Source organism: Carettochelys insculpta, chromosome 5 (assembly GCF_033958435.1).
Source record: "Carettochelys insculpta isolate YL-2023 chromosome 5, ASM3395843v1, whole genome shotgun sequence".
Lineage (NCBI taxonomy): Eukaryota > Metazoa > Chordata > Testudines > Carettochelyidae > Carettochelys > Carettochelys insculpta.
Genome location: NC_134141.1, coordinates 93,094,616 through 93,112,081, shown reverse-complemented (window position 1 = coordinate 93,112,081; position 17,466 = coordinate 93,094,616). Strand labels below are relative to the sequence as shown.

General features: G+C 44.6%; 1 protein-coding gene across 2 annotated transcripts in view; it reads right to left on the bottom strand.

Moving 5' to 3' along the window:
* The window catches only part of ERCC8 (ERCC excision repair 8, CSA ubiquitin ligase complex subunit), a 44,302-nt gene that overhangs the window by 22,753 nt on the left and 4,083 nt on the right, over nt 1-17,466 (bottom strand). Inside the window, exons 2-7 of one of the 2 annotated variants that reach the window (XM_074994272.1) lie at nt 11,488-11,583; nt 11,242-11,343; nt 8,234-8,357; nt 6,324-6,405; nt 5,577-5,645; nt 3,651-3,717 (exon numbers count right to left, since the gene is read on the bottom strand). In XM_074994272.1, the coding sequence (XP_074850373.1) occupies nt 3,651-3,717; nt 5,577-5,645; nt 6,324-6,405; nt 8,234-8,357; nt 11,242-11,343; nt 11,488-11,583 (540 nt within the window). The remainder of the gene's footprint in view (nt 1-3,650; nt 3,718-5,576; nt 5,646-6,323; nt 6,406-8,233; nt 8,358-11,241; nt 11,344-11,487; nt 11,584-17,466) is intronic. The other variant, XM_074994273.1, reaches the window with a different exon arrangement.

Genomic DNA, 17,466 nt, shown 5'->3' with positions numbered 1-17,466 from the left:
GGGTAGGGGGCAGGGTCACCTTGTCCCCCCACCCCGGGAAACCATGCATTAGACAGGTTGGGGAGGCCCTGCTAACTGCAGGGACAAAAAGCAGGACCCACCATAAAAAGTCTGCTCACCCGTCGTACAATATGAGCGCTGAGTAAATGCTTGTTTAAACAGGAATAGTTTGCTGCACGCTTTGAAGGGGGAGACATTTATGACTAACCCCAATCTTCTGTGGGAAGCATGTTTGTAAGCATGTCCTTCACCATGACTGCTGTTACAAACGTGTTGAAACTTGAGCTCCATCTATCATGACTTCCCCTCAGGCCCCCTCCCCGAGCACAGCAGTCATTCAAATGACTTGAGACAAGGCAGCTGCCAAGGTACTATAATTATGTTTTAGCTCAGTGAAAGATCAAGAGAACAAGACCCTTAAATATGATGAGCAGCAACCACAATAAGAAGCAGTAGGGTGAAAGTTTAATGCTGGTCAACTCTGCATAAAAGGTGAGCTCCAAGTACGCCAGTTTCTTAAAGTCCCCTTGACTTGTCTGAAATGGAATAACAGCTGTCTACTTCAAAGACAGATTTGTGAATCAATGCTACAAGATCTATTTCACATACACAGTTGGGTTGCCAGCTGAAAGTGCAAGAAGCCATTTCTAGTCACAGCTTGCTAAACTGATATGGAGAAATTAATAAGGAAATTCAGTACATTAAGGAAATCAGAGGCACAAACTGCTTAGTGGTTCTCAACCTGTGGTCCAACTAGCACAGAGCAGCAATCCATGGGACATCCTCAAGGCCGGAGAGCTAGTATTGGATGTGGCCCACAATAGTAAACAGTTTGAGAACCACTGGAAACATTTTGAACCCTAGGAACGTGAGGCCTTCAACAGGGTATAAAGTTACCTTAAAAAGACAACAGTGGGGTGAAGGTAAAATGAAATTTCTTCCCAGTATGGGAGGGCAGACCAGCTTAGAGCAAGGGGGAGGAGGGTAGCCAGGTACCCTCCCCACATAACTCTGCCCTTCCCTCAGCCAAGGGCCTCCATGCTCCTCCCCTCTCCTCTCCATCCTATGTTACCTGAGGGGTGGTAGGAAGGAGGGCCTGGGGGTGGTATAACAACTGGAGGAACTGCTTGCTGTTCTGCTGCTTTCCCCACTCTGCCCCCACCAGCAGGGAAAGCAGAAGCTCCAGTCCTGCTCACTGCCCTCCCACAGGGCTGCATCTCCATAGATGTTCACTCCACACATGCTCCAGGACTGGCGTATCCAGGGGGAAAAAATTAGTGGGTGCAGAGCCAGCACCAAGTTCCCCTCCCTCCCTCCCCACTCTTATTGCAAACTGGGAGCCCCACTCAGTTGTCTCCTGACACCCTAAGTTCATCATTGCCTCAGTTCAGAACATGCACTCAGTCTTTTTGGCCCTCAGTAGGCCAAAGTCCTTCCTAACCTTCCTAAGGATTGCAGCCCACCTTAAAGTCCAGAAGTCCTGCTGATTTGCTGGAGGCTGGAAAAGAGGTCCTCAGCTGTTTACAATGAGAATTTGAGGTTACTCATCATGAGTAGCTTAGGTTCTTTGAGATGACATGGTACATATTATGGCGCCTTGTTCTTCTAATCAGAGTTTTATAGTAGCAGTGACCCTCATTGGCTATGCATGCATGACAGCTGGCTTACTCCATTCTGAGTGATTACCACATGTGCACCCAAATGTCCCCCATTTCCTTTTTCACTGAAAAGAAGTTACAAGATTTAGAAGGGTAAGTAAAGAGGGCAAGCAAAAGTTCCAATTTTTTGAGAACCAAAACCTCAATGCCCTACTCAATCCTCAAAATCAACTATTACCAATTAAAAGATCTTTTACATTAACAGAGGCACAGTGAATTAGATTTCTGTAAGAGAGTGGATCTACTGACTAGCTTTTCCAAAGTTGTGCCATTATTTACTGATGTAACAAATGACACTGGAGATATAAAAAATTATAAATCTGTGATAGAGAAATGCTGGCGCACTGAATGCCTTGTGACTCCTTCTCCCTGGCTTGATTTCCTGGCATCCTGACTCACCTTGACTCCTGATATCTGACGTGATTCCTGACCTCCACTTAGACTCATGCTTCTAACCACCTGGTATCCTGACCCAGCTGACTCTTGTATTGTGGCTGTGGACTCTGGTCCTGACTATTAGGCTGTTCACCCATGATCCTGTGGGTGCAATGATGGAACTGGGACCACCATCATGGCCACTGGACTTCCCCAAATGGATTTTCTACCTCTAGGTGGATAATCAAACAAACATTGAAGGCCAAAGTTGCATAGTTGCCCAGACACTATGAGCACATGCACGGGCAAGCAAGGCGGCTCAGCACTATGAACACCATGCTGTGAACATAACCTGCAATGCCTTGCCTTGAACAGGGCCCAAAGAGTGAGATGCGAAATGACAGTGGTTCCAGAGTTTCATGAACCAATGAGTTTGTGTTCCTGAGATACCTGCAATTTTACGTCTCTGACCAAGCCAAGGTGTCCTTAGTTTTCAGCCTGCTGACAGAAGAAATGTTAGTCTGGGCCTCCCTGTGGTAGAAGGCCATACTCCAGTGCTGTAGAAATGTACCGGGGCACCATTCTCCAGTCAATGTCAATCTTCATTTGACCCACACAGAGTGGAATGGCCAAGGGTGTCCTGAGAAGATATGGTTCCTTACTATCCAGCAAACTTCTGCTGCCTCAGAGCAGACACAGAGGGCAGGTCTATACTTAGAAAGAAAGTTGACTTAAGACACACAACTCCAGCTACGTGAATAGCCTTAAGTGAAATTTCTTCAGTGATCCCACATTGGAAAGTCAACAGAACTTCCCAGTGGAGTACCAAGGTTGACAGGAGAGCGACAAGTGATCAATTCAGCGAATCCATATTAGACCTACTAAATCAAAACCCAGGAGTTTGATTTCTGGGGCCTTAATCTCCTGTTAAGTGCAGACAAGCACAGAGTGAAACAAAATACCCCAGCTGTACCAATTCCAGCAATGATTGCCAGAGGAAATCAAAGATGAACTGGTCTGAGATGCCTGTGGATCTAACTGCCCCTCTGGACCTTACAATCTGCATAGATAATTGGTTATGAGAACAGAGAGACAAAAAACCTATGCATATCCAGTATCTGTGTGCGATAAGCTCGCTTTATCACTTGCTAAATCCATGCAGCAACTCAACCTATAATCTTAGGATATGTCTACTCTTTGGCTAGAACAGACTTCTTGCAAAAGATACAGCTTACACTGAAATAGAGGGTTTACTGTGTAAATTTAAGACCTTTCCCCCAATGACATTAGCTATGCTGAGGCAGCTGTGTCTACACTGGGGACTTTTTTTGCCAGAGCTATGTTGGTCAAAGGTTGTTATTCTTCACACCCCAAGCAATATAGCTATGCTGTCATAAAATAAGAGTAAACCAACTCTGTGTATACAATTTGGATAATTTTCATTTTTTTCCATCTAAGATTTAAAGTATGATGGTGGTATAAACACTAATGCAGACCTTCAGCTCAAAGGCATACTAATCTGCACAGGTGTCATGTTTCAAAATATTTTTTCTAAACATATAAAGAGAATTATAAATGATCTCATTAGCCATTTTACATTACAGAAGTACTTTTTACCTTGCAGTTGCCAAGACATACTCATAACGCGGGGACCAGGCCACTGCCAGAACTTCCTGTCTGTGACCTAGAAATATGGTACCATGAGAAATATCAGGTAATGTACTGATAAACCATTTAAGTAACTTACTGACTAGTCTACCAATCTGCAACCACAGGTTGAACCCCTCTAATCCGGAACTCTCTTGTTCAGCTAAATGTGTAATCCAGCATGATTTTAGTTAGCTGGGTAACCACTTCTCATGAGCGTGGCCAAGTTTCCCGTGGTCCCATAAAATGTGTTTACTGCCACCAGTCCTGGCTCTCTATGTTCTTTGAGATGATGTAGCTGTAATTTACCCCAAATGTCTTCTAAAAGCCCAGTAAGCAGTGGACATATTGGTAATGTTATAGAAAATATTGATCTCCCATTGTCTGCAAATTCTCTCATCTGACACCAGTCAGGCCCCAGTGGTGCTGGTCAAGAGAGGTTCAACCTGTATTATTAATATTACAGTAATTTGAGTGCATGGGAAGCATGTTTCTTATTTTGTATTATAGGCACTTTGCACTTATTTTCCTCCTGTGCTTGGGCGGAAAAAGCACTCAGCTGAAAGTGATTAGAAGAATACTAAGATGACCTCTCTATACTTTGCTAGGCCAGGTAAGTTTATCATTTTACAGCTAAGTTAGCAAAAAGATAGCACATACAGCTACTAAAATTACTCTATTATTGTTACAGAATATTTAACAGTAACATTGAAACATTGGGTGGTGACACAATACATTTAACAAATCAGAAGTTTTGAGCTCCTGAAAAAGATGTCTAAAAAAAACCTATAAAGAATAGAAAGTGTTAGACAATCTAAATATAGGCCTGCTACAATGCCTCTTACAATAAAATAGCAATAAAAGTGGAAATGAGTGATTAAAAATGTATATCTTGGGCCACATAACCAAGACTATTTACACTACTTCCTTCTGTACACCCTTATCATTGTATCCAACATTTCATCCTTTATATATTCTTTAGATTGTTTCATTTCAATTATCCACAGCCAACTCAAACGTAGTGACTTTCCACAGTCATTTTTAGATAAACTTTAAGATTTGGATACAGCTATCCTTATGTTGAACAATATCTTGTTCTCTGGTCTACTGAAGCCCAAAGAGTCTTACAGGAACTACACCCATACAAACTCTGTAAAGACCATTTTGTTTAAAAATATTAAGATTTTGTGAAAGACCACACACAGACAATAATTATGAAGAAAAGTATAACATGGCTTGAGGTGCTAAAAACATTTGAACAGATAATACTGGGTCAAAACTTCACATGGTGTAAACTGGTACACCTGTGTTTATTTTCAGCGGGTGAAAATAAAGTCTATTATTCTTTAACAATGTTGTATGGAATTTGTCTTTTTATAGAACAGTAAATTAAAAAGCCCCCAAAATTCTCTTAAGCCATCTCTATCTCAAGCATTCATAATTTGTTTTTAAAAATAAACTACATTAACTAGATAAAAAAATTGCTCATCTAAATCAATATTTTGATTGTAGTCTCAGTACTGCAAACAGAAATATCTTTTTAAAATTATAAAAGCATGTTCAATGTATAAACAAATTTTTCTCCAAACTGGTTTCAAACACATCTAGTTACATTACAATAAGTGAAGACTGATAATCCAGAAATCAGAGTTTATTATGAAAATGTCCATAAATCTAAAACGATAGCTATTCTTTAATTAGTATTTGTACTCTCCAATTCCGTAGCACTAGAATAATACACAGAAGGACCTTTTTCACTGTGTAATTTTCACAACTGGTACTAAATACATTAGTCAAGTTACTTACAAAGAACACATTGTTTATAGTATTTCTTTACACTGGCTGGTTTACTCAAAGTAGTTATTGTTTAAAATTATGGTTCAGTCTAAAAAGTACCCTGCAGAATTTGAGAACAGGATCCAGACTTCAAGTCACAAAGCTGTACTTTGGGGCTTTTGGTACCAACTGTAACAAGAAAAACAAGACAATGTAACATACCAACTTTTATCAAGGAACAAAAAGTCTAACAAGTCTTTTTACAAAGATATAAAGAAACTGTCAGTGTCAGATTTCTCACTGATCAAAATTACTATAAAATAGATTTGAAGTTCAAATATATTTTCAAAATCTCTGCATATAATTTTAATGCATTTCCCACATTAACAATAAAGTTAAATATTGTTGAGGAAACAAGGCTGCTCTTTTTACTAGATTTATGAATTAAGAATATGAACCCTTGTCTAAAGAATGTTTTGATTAACAGTCAAAAGTAAATACACATAGTTTACAGTACACATTCAAATACAATAAATCGAGACAAAATACTGCTTTAGCTGTATTAATACAGTTGTGTGTATTTAGAAACACTGTAGCTGAACCAAGGAAACTTCCTGGTGTGTGGTTTGCTCATTTCAGAAATGCAAAGGGAGTATTCTCATGCACACTATAAGCCTAAATGAAGTGATTTTACTTTAAAAAATGTCCTCATTTTTATGAAGTCTTTAATATTACTTGCTTGAAAATAGATAAGGATGTTGCATAGGAAAATAGTCATTAAAGAAAAAGAAAAATACTCCTTTTGAATTATTTGCCTATTAATATAACTCAAGTATAGAGAGAAATTTCTTAAAAATCTAAACATACCTGCTATTAAGCAATGTTTGGTAGCAACTGGAGACATATGATGGCTATAAACTGTTCCCTCAAAATTAAACACATCTGCAGGCTAGTGATTAAAAGAAAACATTTATCAGTTATGATGAGAATTTAAATCTCTTCTTTAAAATTGATTAAGCATTTTTTTAAGTTACAGTTACTGTTTATAAGGTTGGCCACCTGCTAACACTACCAAGTTCCTAATCATGCAAATAGTCATGCTATCAAAACTAGGCTGGCATTGGCAGGGCATGGAGCTAATGTGGTACAATACTGAAGAATGGGAGAAAATACTCCAAAGGATGACTAGCCTTAAAAAAGAAGGAAGTAATAAGGCAAAAGGTGGGATATGGAAACAGAAATGAGTGATAGTAAGAAAGAAAGAAAGAAAACGTCTTATATCAGAGCCAGTACCTCTTGTTAACAGAGTTCGCTCCAATTTTTACATACATGTGCAGAATGAATTTTAAGTGCACCCATACAGAGATGATGTGCAACACATTATCTCCATATTGATGCACACAGCAAAAATTGATTTGACACATGGCCAATCTATGTGGAGTTGGGGCTAGGTGTTCTATGAGTGGTTGGGGGCTCAGAGTTGGGGGGGTGATGAAGGTTCTGGCTGATGGTGCAGACTCTGGGGTGTAGGATGAGGCATCTAGGGTACAAGAGGGGGCTCCAGCCTGGAGCTAAGGGCTTTAGAGTGAGGGAGCAGGATCAGGGCAGGAGGCTGGATGGGCATGCAGGGGCTGGGTGGAAGTTAGGGTGCAGGAGGGGGCTCAGGATTAGGGTCTGGGGTCCAGAAGGGAGCTATAGGAGTGTAGCAGGCTCAGGGTTATGTGTGAAGTCTAGGAGCAAGCTAGGATGTGGGAGGCTCCTCAAGGCTGCAGTGAGATATTCCAGCGCAGGAGTTTACCTGGGGCAGCTCCTGCTTGGGGGTGGGTGAGAACTCAGCATGCCATGCTCCAGACGCAATAAGGGCAGGGGCGCGGAGGTTTGGGGCTTCCCCTGCAGCCAAGTAAGCCAACGCTCACATTCAGTCTCTGTGGGGTGGAGGAAGGGAGTGTGACAAGTAGAGGTGTGCACACAGATGCTTGGTGATTCTTCTACCATGGAGAGAGCTGACACTTGTGGTCCAGCTCTGTGAGGATGCATTTGGAGAAGGAGCACTGAGGCACAGGGCTTCTAGCTCACAGCACAGAGATTTTCTATGGGCTATAACCAATTAAGCCAAGAGCTGGATCTGACCCATGGGCTACAGCTTTCCCAACCAGGGTTCTAAAGCAATATCTGGTTCTTACCAAGCACACCACACACTGTAAAAAAAACAAAAAGGTAACACTGCCTCTATGAGCTACTTCTGCCTGCCAGCTGAACCAGCCTGGAGCCATCCCAGGTAAGTGGCACCCAGCAGGAGCCCACACTCTAACCCTCTTTCCAGAGCCAGTACCCCATACTGCACTACATTCCAAACCCCCTACATCCTGCCACTCTGGCCCAGCTCCTGCATCCAAACTCCAAATAACACTCTGAGACAAGCTGTTGGTGGACAAGTGTACATACTGCAAAGTCTGTCATCAAAAGTCAACACTCCTATTAGCAGGCTAAGGCAGAAAAACCAAGCAATCAAGCAAAAAAAAATGAAGTACTATGTTATGGGTAACAAGACTGAAGAACACTGGTAGGGATAGGAGTACTTCGCCTTCTGCCTTTTCACTCCATATCTTCAGTTCTGAATGCTACCATCCTGACATTTTCTATCCTTCAAAATGCTGAAGGAGTCAACTCGTACTGAGCTTAATGGGAATTAGGCATACTGCACCTTAAAACAGATGCCCAGCGCATCACATGGCTAAGACCACAAGCAGTTAAGAAAATAATTAGTAATTACTTACTTGTAATGTGTTTGTATCCCATATTTTCAATGTTTTATCAAATGAGCTTGATGTAAACATGCCAGTATCATGAGGGTACCACTGAACTGTTTCTACGCTGAATTTGTGTACATCAGGATGGCTCCTGTAATACAATAATAAAATTGCACTGGTTAAGGTCAGGTGTGTATCTCTGATTTGATACTAGTTGGCCAAGGTTTTTTGTTTTGTTTTGTTTTTTAAACTTTACTAGTTTTATTTTTTTAAACCTACTGGACCTAAATTTTCAAAAGTGACCAGTAATTTTCATGCCTGAATGTCTGAGTGACCAATCTGAACCCCTTCAGGGCTGATTTTCAAAGTGCTGAGCATCCACCCTGTTAAAAATAAAAAAAAATAAAAAAATAAAAAAACAGAAACCCCCCCACAACCTAGCTACTTTAAGATGTCTCAAACTGGGCACTCAAATATTGAGATGCCAAAATTTTCAGTTACTCTCGACAATGTTGGCTCTGACATTTAATTAGTATTTTAGGGTTTCATTCTACATGCCTTGATGAGTTCTGACATTAATGGGACTCTATGGAGGAGTAACTATGAGATGTACAGTTTTGCAGGTTTGGGACCTTTAACAATTATTTGCTAATGGTAATGTTAAATCACAGCTATGACTGAACTGCTAGATGAAATTATAAAATTTTACTATTTTAGTATGTTGCTAATTGTACCATCTTCATTCCAATAGTTATCTCAGACGGATCAACGCTTAAGGAAATTTACATAGTATTATGCAACACGAGTCCTGTTTGTTTTCATCTTCACAGGTGCCTAAACACATGTAATCAGATCTTGAGGACTGGTGAACTGTTTAAGATAGAAGACAATAATCTCATGAGGTTAAGTAACAATAAATGGATCTCTGCTCCCAACAACAAGCCCATGTTGGTTGTCATCTGATAGTCAAGGGAGATTTACACAGTAACCTATACTGCTGGTATCTGGTAATGTGTAAACCTCTGAAATCCACGACTCTCTGGTCCAGCAACATTGGCAGCCTGGCAAATGTCATGGGACCAGAGAACCCTGGTGGCTCGCAGTGCCTCATTAGCATCTACTGGAGTGGTTCATTAGCATCCCCCTTTCAAAGGCGGGGGCTAGTGTAGCCACGGCCTTCATGTTTTATGTTAGAATGTATTATGTAATTTAGTTATGTTTATTTCAAAATGTGTTCTAATTCTGGGATTTGTTTAATATTATGATTTTAGTTTGTTCAGATGACCATAAGGATGCACGCCTAGAGACTGCAGATAAAGAACAATATCTTCGGTTCTTGTAGCATGTTTTCAAGTGTGCTCTCTCAACTTTTTATTTTCCTGTCACAATTTAGGCCCTTATGCTGTTGTAGGTAATGCTGTACTTAGTTCACACACTCAACTTCTAGGCATTAAATCTGCAGGCATGGGAATAAAGCAAGATGGTAACCACTAACTCCTTCAGGGAAGGACAAGTAGAGGCACAGAAAAACGCTTTGCTTGTTGGAGGGTCCACCTTCTAAAGTACCAGGATAGACAGCTTCTGCTAGAATAATGAATGCATAAAATGAACAAATCCTTGTGACCAGCAGAAAAATTCTGACAAATCTCTGTCTTTGGACACTTGTGATTAGGTTACACAGATGTACTAATTCTGTTACAGGTCAGCCATGTATACTGTGTGTTCTCTAATAACGTAGAATAAATTGTTAACAAAATTATGGCCTGTATTTTGCCAGTAATTTTGGGACTGTCTTCATTCCACCATGCTTGTGGCAAATTCCATCTTATCACTGCATAACTCATTTACGTCTAGAAGCCTCACTTTTTTCAACTTTGTAAGTAACTGCAAATTATTTTAGATTATTTCTAGTCTACTAAAAGACAATGAAGTGTACATTATTGTCCTTATGCTTACACATAGCAGGAATCTGAGAGTTGTAAAGAGGACAAGCAGTGTTTTTCAATGGTTAAAACAGGACTGTGAATCAGGAGTCTGGGCTTCTATTGCCATCTGTCACTGATCCTGCAAGGTCATAGGCCTCTGTGTGCCTCCAGTTTTCTCATCTGTAAAAATATCCAACCTTTTTCCAGTACTGAGCTCCTTGGATGAAAAGTGTTATGCAACTGTATTGTCAGTAGATTACAATTTTTACATGTATTATTAAAGTAATGACTAGAGTAGTCAATAAGGATATAAAATACTATCCAATTGGTTAACTGGTAGGTTTAACCAGTTAACCAATGGGAGATGGAGAGATGGGAGCTGGGGAGGCCGCTCCAGCCCAGCCCACCCCAGCCCCACCCCTGCTCTGGCCAGCCTGGAGTGCTCCCCATCCACTGCACACCAGGGACCTTGACTGCTCCAGCTCAGCTGGAGCTTCCCCATCTGTGGTGGTGCTATGGGTGAGGGACACTCCACCACAGCCAGAGCAGACCTGGTCCCTGGCGTGCTGTGAGTGGGGGCACTCCAGCCAGACAAAGCAACTCTGGTTCGTGGTGTGCTGTAGGTGGGTTGCTCCAGTCCAGCTAAATTACCCATGTGTGCAGCATAGAGGCCACTCCAGCCCAGTCTGGCTGAGAAGCCTGTCCAGCTGCCTCCCGTCTGGCTGCTGAGGGCAGAGACTGCTCTGGCTAGACTGAAGTGCCCCTGCCTGTGATGGCCCCATGGAGCAATCCCCTGCCCATGATAGTGCGGCGGAGGGGGCTTCTTCAGCCGATATCTGTTAACTGTAACCAGTAAGCCTCATGTGTTACCTGACTATTAACAGCCCTAGTGGCCAACCTTCCCCGCCTCCCCCCCGCCGCCAAAACAGCTATTCTGACAACATGACAATTGATATATAATACTTTAATTGTATATGTTTTGGAATCTTGGTACTGAACAATTTTTTTCCTGAAGTTTTCTGGTACAACATGTAATTATATTTCATGGAGAAATATCCAACAAAAATTGCTAAAAAAATGTATAATGCTTTTATTTAAAAAGGTACATACCTGCCCACAGAACAAATTGCTTTACATGTATAACATGGCTTTCTGCTGAAGTTTTCAAGGTCATAAAGTACAATAACACCATCAGATCCACCTGATATCATGCTGTCAGAACAAAGATAACATGAGTTTAAACATTATACACTCATAATCTATTCAAAGTAACTGAAGGTTCAAAGTTGGTAAACCAGTTAATTAAACGCATTCTATAAATTATATCTCATAATAAAAATAGCATAATTTACTTACTATCTTCTCTCAACAGGTTCAATGTCAAGGGTGTTAATACCACTCCCATGGATTCTTTCCACATCTCTATCTTTGTTTAACTCCAAGCTTAACACCCTTTAAAAAACAGAAAGAGAGAAAGCTGTGCTAGTCTATATACTATCAAAACAAAAAAGCAGTCCCGTAGCACTTTAAAGACTAACAAAATAATTTATTAGGTGATGAGCTTTCGTGGGACTGACATGATCTGAAGAAGTGGGTCTGTCCCACGAAAGCTCATCACCTAATAAATTATTTTGTTAGTCTTTAAAGTGCTACGGGACTGCTTTTTTGTTTTAAAAAACAGAATATTTCAAACCATTAACACATATCAGGAAACTCTAGAATTTTATCTTTTCTTTAGCACAACAGAAAAAGTTAAATTTTGCATCCCCACAGTTCTCCTTTGACTCAATACATTGAAATTATCACCCTTTACATTTCAAAGAACACTTTCAGAACTGATGTAAACTAAAAATATGAAGTGACTGGCTGAAATCATCACACCACTTTATTTAAAGGTGGAGGACTACAAATCTTTATTTAGCAATTAACATCAATAAATGTACAAATGAAAACTGGTATATAATTCAAGAATCAAAAGTGAAATCAAATGCTTATATACTTTTATGTCTACAATATTGACAAAAAAGTTAGTCTGCATCACAATCACCATCCTTTGGCAGAGTTTATTTAATAAAACTAAGGACACCTAGTGGACAAACCAGTTATTTTTGTGAATTAAAAAGTGATTTCTGTTATATAAAATGGATAACAAAGCCCTACCATATAATGATCACAAAGAATTAAATATCTTTTCCACATCACTAAGAAAGAAAAAATGGCACACATTCTCATGAAAATTTGTTAAAAATTCAAATTCAGCCAATAAAATATCAGAGACATTCACTGTTACCATAAAAGCTTTGTTTTTATCTCTAATTTGTATAAGCATGTTAATCCAGCTGCTGTTGGTGTTAATTAAGCTACTATTGTAACTGACAAGATATTTGTTCTTAAACTTCAAATTAATCAAATTTCATATTAAGCAAAAAACTGTGTTGCTAAGATTACAATGTGCACCAAGATGAAATAGCATAAAAAAGAAAATCAGCATTTTATAAATTCAGAAAAATACTACTAATTTGATATTATTAGCAAGAAAATGCCTAAGAAACATGATGAGCTCCAACTGTGTATTTATTACAATATTTCTGAGACAAAATCCTTTCGCATTTGTAGGGACAACCTGTAATTACTGCAAAGTGAAATAAAATTTTAGCTTTGAACGAACTAGTTGATAACCACAAACACTTTTGATCAGTTCTTTGGTTTGATGAATTATGGCACCTCTTAGCTACGAAAATGTGATATGCACCAACAGTCAGCTCCATAAGTGAATTTAGAAATACTGCTACCTTGTTATGAAAATATGCACTCTACTGAACAACCCCATTTGCTAGCAAAAGTAAAAGAAAATCACAATTTATATGCACAAATGAAAGTCCAGAGTTCAAAGAATTTGAAAATTTTGGCAGCTATGTAGGGTAACATGAGAGTCTCCTGGTGCATGAAAAGGTGTAGGATGTGGTTTAGTAATAAGGGATAAGGAGAATAGCCAAATATTGCTATAAAATCATCAATGAAACATTTAACTATGTTGAAATTAAAAGTGCCATATTCAAGTTTCAGGATTAATATCTAGAGGGGAAAAATGAGAATGTAACAGGAGAAGCCTCCAGATTCATTCTCAAAAAGTAGGGCCATTGGCTAGTTATCTAAGGTGCCTGTAAACAAACATAAGAAGCAAGACTTGGACTAACTCAGATGCCGGGGTATAAACTGTTCAGACAGGACCGTCAGGGGATAAATAGTGGAGGAGTTGCACCGTTTGTAGGAGAGCAGTATAACTCCTCAGAGCTCTAGTACACAACTGGAGAAAAGCTTGAGTCTTTGGGTTAAGATTAGAGGCGAGAGCAACAAGAGTGATGTTGTGATGGACATCTTCTATAGACCACCAGATCAGAAGGATGAAGCAAATGGGGATTCTCTGGACAAGGAAAAGAAGTTTCCAGACGCAGGCCGTGGTTCTCATGGGGGATTACAATCATCCTGACATCTGCTGTGAGAACAATATAGCAATGCACAGACAATGCAGCAAGTTTCTGAAGAATGTTGAAGACAATTTCCTGGTGTAAGTGCTGGAGGAACCAACTGGGGTCATGCTCCTCTTGACCTGCTGCTCACAATCACAGAAGAAGTGGAAGGGGAAGTAGAAGTAGGGGGCAACTTAGGCAACTGTGGCAATAAGGGGTGCATCTACCCTAGCCAGCTACTTCAAAGTAGCTGGCACAATGTCAAAATAGCACCTGTCGTGTCTACACACACCATGTGCTTTTTCAATGTTGAAATCCACATTAGGCGGCAAGACGTCGTGCTATTCCCATCTTGAATAGTGCTCTACTTCGACACTGAATGTTGAAGTAGGATGTGTGTAGACAATCCGCATCCCACTACTTTGTCCTCCATGGCAGCCATCAGCTCAGGGGGTTGAGATGCTCTGTCCAGCCCCTGCAGGGCTTTATGGTCCCCGAGTGCAGCAGCCTTTAAAGTACCACGGACCCGAATTTCCTGGGGTGGAAAGCTGAGAGCGCGCAGGCAACAGCACCCGCACGTGCTAGCCCTGCATTCCCTCTACAGACCCCGACCCATCTACCTCCCACCCATGGCATCAAGTCAGCCCCCAGAGCGCCCCCAGGGCTCCCCTCCTGAGGGGACCCAGGCACCCCCAACAGCCAAGCAGGGGGCCAAAAAGAGGCAGGGCCCCTCCTGGTCAGAGGCCGAGCTCCGAGACCTGCTGGGACTCTGGGGCGAAGAGGAGGTGCTCCATGCGATGGGGAACAAGCGGCGAAACGCAGAAGAGTTCGCCCAACTGGCTGAGGGCCTGGCTGCCCGGGGTCACCCTACCCGCACTCCAGATCACATCCAGAGTAAGGTGAAGGAGTTACGGCAGGGGTACTCCTGGGCCTGGGCCTCGGCCAGACGGTCTGGGGACACCCCCGCTGCTTGCCACTATTACAGGGAGGTCAAGGACATCCTGGGCCCCTGGCCACCCTTGACACCACGGCCGACAAGCCCCAACAGGCCTCGGAGCTGGAGTCCAGCCCAGAGGCCAGCCCCGCACCCCGGGGCCTGTCCAAGGAGCCCCTCCTCAGGACGGCAGAGGAGGGGTCCAGCAGCGAGGGGCGGGGAGGGGGGGAGGCTCCTCACAGATCTCCCCTCCCAGAGCACCAGCCGGGAGTCCACCCACTGGGCTTCCCCCAACCACAGCAATGGACCATCAGGTACGTACCCCACAGGGCACACGTCCATGGGCCATGGGCACCAGAAATGACCAGGAGCCCCACACACCCCCAGCAGACCCACAACCCACAACCGCCCAGCCACAGCACGGTCCCAGGATGGCGGCACGGCCATCAGCGCCTGCCAGCACCCGCACCCATGGACAGCACGGTGCCCTAACCCTGGGGGCGGGGGGGGGGGAACCATGCAATGGGGACAGCCAACAGGGACATCACACCCATCGACAGGGACAGAGACCCAGCACCCAAGGAGGGGAGCCGGGGGAACAGGCCACAGGCCAGGACATGGTACTAACAGCCTTCCCCTCCCTCTTTGCAGCTGCACCATCTGACGCCCCAGGCAGCCAGGCACCGTCCGTTGTCCCCGACAGCGTGCTGGAGGTCAGCCACTGCCAGCGCCCGGAGACACCCCCAAGGCTAGCGGGACGGTCCCGCTACCACTGGACCCTGGGGATGGCCCCTGTGGACCCCCAGCTCTCCGGCAGTAGAGGGAAGTGGCAGAGAAGAGACTCCGCTTTGACAGGGAGGAGTCCACCCGGCAGTGGGTGGTGTGGGAGGATTTCATGGGCGTGTTCCAAGACATAGCCAGGTCGATCTGGGAGGCTGTCGCCCGTCTCCCGGGCCGCCTGCCACCCCACCTGCCAGCTCCCCAGGACCAGAGCCCACTGAGGCTGAAGACCAGCGAGTGGAGGCATCCCGGCCGTACTTGCTGGTCCTCCCAGCCCCCAGCCAGCTGCGCCAGGGACTGCGGACACGGGGGGCGGTCGCAAGCTGTACCCGCCTGGGGTTGCACTCCTCTACCCCCACCCCAGACTGATGGACCAACGGCCGAGCCGTCTGCCAGGACCCCATTTGCACTAGTGTCCCCCATGTATATAGTTGTCCCCATTGGTTACAGTTTCTGTTGTGCACAAAACAAAGTTAGCAGCTTTCAAAAAAAAAAAAAAGTTTTATTTTTCAAAGAACTGGAGGCATGTGCTTATTGGGGGCGTGGTGTGCGTGTGTTGGGGACGGTGTGTGGGCAGAGTGGGCTGTGTGGAGGGGCCCTCCAGGGAAGGCCAGGGAGGTGCTCACGTGTCTCCCTGATCGAAGAGGGCCCGCAGGGCCTCACGGACCCATACCCCCTCACGGTGGGCCTAGCAGCTGGGTGCAGCGGCCGGCTGGGGGAAGCCCGTGCCAGCGTCGACCACCCACCCCTGGACAAAGGCCTCCCGCTTGCTCTCCACAATGTTGTGGAGAGTGCAGCACACGCCCACAACCTGGGGGATGTTCTGGAGGCTGACGTCGAGGCAGACAAGGAGGCACCGCCAGCATCCCTTCAAGCGGCTGAAGGTCCTCTCCACCACCTGGTGGGTGTAGTTCAGGCAGGCGTTGAACTGCTCCTGGCTGGAGTTGAGGTGCCCAGTGTACAGGCGCATAAGCCAGGGCTGGAGGGGGTAGCTTGCGTCCGCCATGAGGCAGAGGGGCACGGTGGTATCCCCCAGAGGGATCTACCTCTGGAGGATGTAGGTCCCCACCTCCACCTGGCAGCACATGCTCAAGTTCCTAAAACCACGGGCATCGTGTACGCAGCCGGGCCAGCCCACATACACATCCTGGAAGCGGCCCCGACTGTCCATCATGGCCTGCAGGACCACCGAGTGGTAGCCCCTGAGGCTGATGTATCTTCCTCTGCTGTGGTCTGGGGTGTGGGTCCCGTCCAGGGCCCCAAAGCAGTTCGGAAACCCCATGGCAGCAAAGCCAGTGACAGCTGCATCCAGGTCCCCGAGTTGGACGACCCTCTGGAACAGCATGGCATTGAGCGCACGGACCACCTGTAGGGAGGGAACACAGGTGGCCATGAGGGTGTGCAGGGTGCCCCAGGGCCCTCCCCCAGACTCCCCTCCCGGGCACCTCCCCGGGTACCCCCACTCCCTGGTGCCCCTCCCTCCCCAGCCCCACAAATGCCCCCCCGCGCCCCCCAGTGGGTGCGTGCCCGGGCCTCCTTACCTATCATGACAGCCCCGACCATGGCCTTTCCCACTGCAAACTGGTGTCCCACGGAGCAGTAGCTGTCTGTAGGTGGGGACCTACATCCCCCAGAGGGAGATCCCTGGATGACTACCTGGAGGGCCTCCTCTTCCTGCTGCTGCTGCTGCTGGGGGTCCATAGCTGCTGTGACTTGGTCTGTGAGAGCGTGGAGAGTACTCTTCCGACCTTGTTATGTGCAGTCCGGGTGTGTCTGGGAGGGGCCCTTTAAAGGAGCGGCTTGCTGTTGACCCAGAAGTCCGCGGGCTTTCCTGCCTCTTATTTCGATGGGGAGTGCTTGTGTGTGTGGATGCTCCACGTTTCCTTCCAGGGTGGCTCCTTTCGATGTTCCCCCTTGCTACTTCGATGCTGAACGTTGATGGCACCAGCCCTGGAGGACGTGTAGACAATATGTGTTGAAGTAGCCTATTTCAATGTCCTTACTTCGAAATAGGCTACTTCGATGTAGTGTGCTAGTGTAGACATAGCCAAGATGTTTGAGTTCAGGATCCTGACAAAAGGAAGGAAGGAAAGCAGCGGAATACAGACCCTGGGGACTTGAGAAGAGCAGACTTTGACTCCTTCAGGGAAC